This window comes from Etheostoma spectabile, chromosome 20 (genome assembly GCF_008692095.1).
Source record: "Etheostoma spectabile isolate EspeVRDwgs_2016 chromosome 20, UIUC_Espe_1.0, whole genome shotgun sequence".
NCBI classification, from domain to species: Eukaryota; Metazoa; Chordata; class Actinopteri; order Perciformes; family Percidae; genus Etheostoma; species Etheostoma spectabile.
The window spans coordinates 13,910,554-13,915,596 of record NC_045752.1 but is presented as its reverse complement, the minus strand read 5'-3'; the positions used below and the strand labels follow the sequence as shown (position 1 = coordinate 13,915,596).

The 5,043-nt window shown below is 42.8% G+C and overlaps 1 protein-coding gene across 9 annotated transcripts in view; it reads right to left on the bottom strand.

The window, feature by feature from the left end:
• ralgapa2 (Ral GTPase activating protein catalytic subunit alpha 2) overlaps nt 1-5,043 on the bottom strand; it is a 105,888-nt gene that overhangs the window by 64,948 nt on the left and 35,897 nt on the right. For all 9 annotated transcript variants that reach the window (XM_032500988.1, XM_032500986.1, XM_032500982.1 and 6 more), the window contains exons 10-14: nt 4,173-4,412; nt 3,733-3,915; nt 778-912; nt 501-649; nt 261-372 (exon numbers count right to left, since the gene is read on the bottom strand). In XM_032500988.1, coding sequence (XP_032356879.1) covers nt 261-372; nt 501-649; nt 778-912; nt 3,733-3,915; nt 4,173-4,412 — 819 coding nt within the window. The remainder of the gene's footprint in view (nt 1-260; nt 373-500; nt 650-777; nt 913-3,732; nt 3,916-4,172; nt 4,413-5,043) is intronic.

The following is a 5,043-nucleotide window of genomic DNA, read 5'->3' as shown; positions in this document are numbered from 1 at the left end:
TCTTTGAGGGTCAGAATTCTAGCTGATAGACAGGTGTTCAAAGACGTAATGCAGCTATATCATACAAATAAATAGTTAAAAAAATCATACATTGTGATTTCTGGATTTTGATTTTTAGATTATGTCTCTCACAGTGGACATCAATTTCAGACCCCTCCATGATTTTTAAGTGGGAGAACTTGCTTAATAGCAGGGTGTTCAAATACTTATTTTCCTCACTGTATATCAGTACATGTAAAACTAAGCACCTGTAGACGTACCCTAAAAAGTATTGATGCTAAACTTTCAGCAAAGTTGTCTTTTCTTTGGTTTTCCAGTGGCCTCTTCATCACTGCCTCTGTGATCCTCAGCAGTACCTGCAGCATCTGTTCCCTGCAGAACACGGAGATTATTTCAAAACAGTGTCATCCAAAAAAAACAGCGTAAAGTTTTAATAAAATCAGGTGACTTTCAAGAGTGATAAAGGAACTGTTTCATGTGTATTAGGATATTTCACTGACCATGTCTGTGTATTCATTGTGTGCTCCATGATCATGTGCCGGTAGATGCTGAGAACACCCTTGCACACCTCAACCTGGTTTTCCAGGAGTTTAGCTACATCCTGGCATGGCTCCAGCAAGAAAACATTGGATGAGTTGGTCAGGAACACCTAGTCACATAGTTGCAGGAAGACCGCAAGAGTGAAACACTGAGTGCTTACAGTAAGTATTTTTGATTCTAATCACCAAATGCTGTGATCTCAAGATTACACAAAACACACTGAACATAGAAACAGACCTGTAGTGTGGGCTGGATACCAGCCTTGACGTCCCTGTTCTGCCCTTCTGTGAGAAACCCCCGACTGATGGCACTGCTGAACGAGTAAGTCCTTCCCCAGCTGGACGACCGTCTGTGGCCATGACTCTCGACCGCCTGGTAGAAGAAAAGGTAGGCCAGTTAAATGATCAGTAGACGTAGCAAAGACATTATGACAGATACAATACTCATACTGCTCAAATAGAACAAACACCTGCACCTAAAATGTGTTCTTTTGCAATCTGTAATAAGTGCATTGCTGATTAGCACTGATCAGATAACCAATCCCATAGCTTAAAAGATATTTCCTATTGTATACTATACTGTATTCACATTATTATTAACATCCAAACTATTAATCTTCACAGGTGTGCACATAACAGTCTTCTTTAAAAAAAAATATCTAAGCTACACTACCAATCCTTTAATCCTTCTATTATAAACAATCATGTACAGTACAATGTGCAGCGAAATGCTTTATGTACCTGTTATGGCTCAATAAAAGCTAAAACCAACAATAAAATTAAATAATAATATACAACACAATAGAGTAAGATAAAATGCGGTCGGGGTGGGTGTGTAGCAGGGGGCGGGGCTTGTCACAGTCAGTGATTGAGCAGACGGACAGCCTAAGGGAAGAAGCTCCTTCTCTTCCTCTCTGAGTGGGTTCTCAGGCAGTGATAACGCCTCCCTGATGGCAGCAGAGAGAACAGTGAGATGCTGGGGTAAATGGGCTCCCTGAGAATCTTTGTGCAGCACCTGATGTAAATGTCCTGCATGTTGGGGAGTGTAGCTGTCATGATCTGTCAGCCGAGCGGACCACCCTCCTAAGGGCCAGGTAGTCTTTTTTAGTGCTACTGCCCATCCTAATGATGACGCAACTAAGACAGGATGCTCTCTTCTGACTGGGTAGTAATCCTTACCTAGGCACTGCCTTTGACTCCCAACAAAGACGGAATAGAAGTGTGATGCCTCACTCTGTAGCTAAAACAGAGAGCTTGACACAAAAAAAGGATATATCTGAAAGGTAAAAAGAGGAGCTGCAGCAATGTGCAGTACAACAAAAATATGGTGTTTTTGTTTTATTAAACTATGTAAACCTATTCCGATATAACCTTTATATACAATTATAAATCTGAAAATGAGCAGAATATGAGCAATTTAAAGTCTCCCAGACATCTAAGATGCTAGACGCAGACGAGCCTTCTACACTAGGGAGGTGATGTGGAGCAACTATGTTAGGTCCTGTGTGATATGAACCCCAAGATGTTTAAAGCTGTCAACCCTCTCCACCTGAGCCTCACTGATCCTCAGTGGATGGTAAATCCTCTGCATTTTCCTGCTGATATTGTTTTGCTGGCACCAATTCTCAAGGTGGTAGATTTCTATCAGACAGGCCTTCTCATCATTATGGGTGAGCCGTTCAACCACAGCAGTATTGTCAGCAAACTTTACAATGATTTTGGAGTCTGACGGGGTCATGCAGTCATAGGTGTTTAATGAGTGGAGCAGGGGACTCAGTACACAACCTTGGGGGGCTCTGGTGTTGAGGGTAAGGAGGAATGATACATGGTGGCCCAATGGCAATACCTGGGGTCTGCTGGTCAGAAAATCGAGGACCCAACTGCAGATGGAAGAGTGCAGACCAAGGACTCTCGGCTTAGTGGCCAGTCTTTCCACAAAAAGTAGTCTGACATAATTTCCACTCTTGGTGTCTACGTGCTAGCACTTCGTGGAGCATGTAGGCTATGGCATCATCTGTTGATCTGTTGCGAAATGCAAGGGGTCTAGGGCGGCAGGTAAGGAGAATGTGATGAAGCTGTTGATCATCTTCTCAAAACACTTCATCACCACAGATGTAAGGGCTATGGGGCAGTAGTCATTTAAACAATTAGGCTGGGCTTTCTTTGGAACAGGGACTATGATTGACTGTTTAAAGGTGGGAATAACAGACTGTCAGATGGGGAGGTTGAATATTACGGTGAATACAGGTGCTAGATGGTTAGCACAGGCTTTAAGGACGTGGCCGGTAATGCCGTCTGGTCTAGCTGCCAGCCACGGTCCAGCGTGTCACTTTGCACCGGGGCTTCCTGCTTCAGCCATTGTTTATATTTTGGTATGAGAATAATTGCAGCATGGTCAGATTTACCGAACTGATGGAGAGACTTTGCTTTGTATCCAAGGTTCTCTCTCCTCAGGTGGGGCATATGATGTGCTACCAAAGTTCCGATCTTACTCTCTTGAGGTCAGCACCGTTAAAATCCCGGGCTACAATGCCGGCTGAATCCTGATGGTTAGCTTGGTGGCTAACAAGAGCCTGGTGGAGTTTAGTCACAGCAGTGTCAGTGTTTGCTTGTGGTGGGATATAAACGGTACTGATGATAACGGAGGTGAACTCCCAAGGAAGGAAATCATGTTCCTCAGACTGTTTCTAATGACAGCTCGTTTACCTCTAGCCCTTCTCCATGAATTGTTGTTGTTATTATTGTTGGCTCTCGACACAATCTCGCTGGGCCAGGTTGGATCGGGAGGGAAACTTTCAATGGGAGTCCCGTGTATTTAAAAGTGTCATTTTTTCGTATGTAAGTGACATAGCACATGAGATTAGTAGGTGTTAGGTGTGTGCAAAAAAATCGATTTATGAATCGATTCAAGCTCTTCCGATTCAATTTTTCTTTTTTCTTTTGTAATGGCGTTTATACTATCACATGGGAAAAGTAACTAGATGTACATACTCTGAATGTTTCTTTTTTAAATTGAGAATTGTTTTTGAATTGAAGATTGATTTTTAATCGAATTGTAACATTGTCTGAATCGTGCACCCCAAGTAGGTGTAGTAAAAAAAATTAAAATAATAACAACCAATCACAAGAATAGTATATATGTCTGCTATGCTAAAAGGGTATTTTAATTGGCTGTATGTATCAGAGGTTTTACCTGCACGTGCATGCTGTCAGCCTCTGTGTTGAGTATCTGTTCAGAGCGGTCATCCACCTCATCTTCCTGGGTAGTTGTCTCGGGCTCTGTCATGAAGCCAGGCTTGTCCTGCAGGATCCACTTCCTGTACACTTTGATGACCTTCCTGGTTGCTGATGCCTCGCAAGACGGCAGCAGGAAGGCCTTAGGAGGGAGAACATAGACTTTTAATTTGAACCATTAAAGTGTTATGAATGGTTTTAAAAAGGTAGCCTGGTAATGGGGGTATCTTTAAGGTATGTTAACAAACGGCCAGCAGAGGGCAACACAGTACATGTTTTCACAGTGTCGCCACTCAGTCTGCATTCTCGTGACTCAAAATTTAAACTATAAAATACCTGCAAGGCAATTTATTTTTACAACATCAAATAAAGAAGCATTTCTTGGTAACCACACTGTACCTGGTGGAAGACCTCGTTGACAAAATTCACATTGTCTCTGGTGGACAGCAGGATGGCATGCACCATATCATAAACATAGCGGTGCTCCTCCTCAATGCTACACAAACTGGAATCGCTGTGCCGTCGATCTGACAGCGTGCTGCTGTTGGAGTGGCTCTTCTCAGGCTCCCCCACTGGCCCATTTATATCCCCATCTGATGTCTTATCCTTCTCCTGGCTGCTACTGCCCGCAGTGACAGTCTGTGCACCACAGAGACAGTGAAAAATGAGAGTCCCTTAGTATACTGTACCGTTCAATAATTGGACACTAGTCTCGTTGACTAGAAATTCCTTAGTCGATTAGTTGTGTTTTATGGTCAGTTCTGTGGGGACTGAGATACTGTATTGGTTGTTGCTATAAACTGATTCTTACCTCCATGCAATCATAAAAATATTATTGGGCAGTACGGTGGCCCAATGGTTAGCACTGTGGCCTCAAGAAGGTACCAGGTTCGAACCCTGGTCATCTGGGGCCTTTTTGTGTGGAGTTTGCATGTTCTCCCTGTGTGGGCGTATTTATTTTCCCCACCACTAAAAATATGTTCCCACCCCTCTACCAAGCTGATGTGTGGTGAGCATCTGGCGTTGTAAGGCTGCCGTGCATCACCCAGGTGGGTGCTACACATTGGTAGCACCCACCTACCACGCCCTTTGAGTGTCTATGATAAACCGCCATCTAAATGTAATGAATTATTATTATGTGAATTCCCCAAAAGTCTAAAACAAGAAATCCACTATATTATTATAATACATATACATATATGAGAAGGCCAATAGTTTGGACACACATTCTCTTTCTTTTATTTTCATGACTAATTACATTGTAGATTAT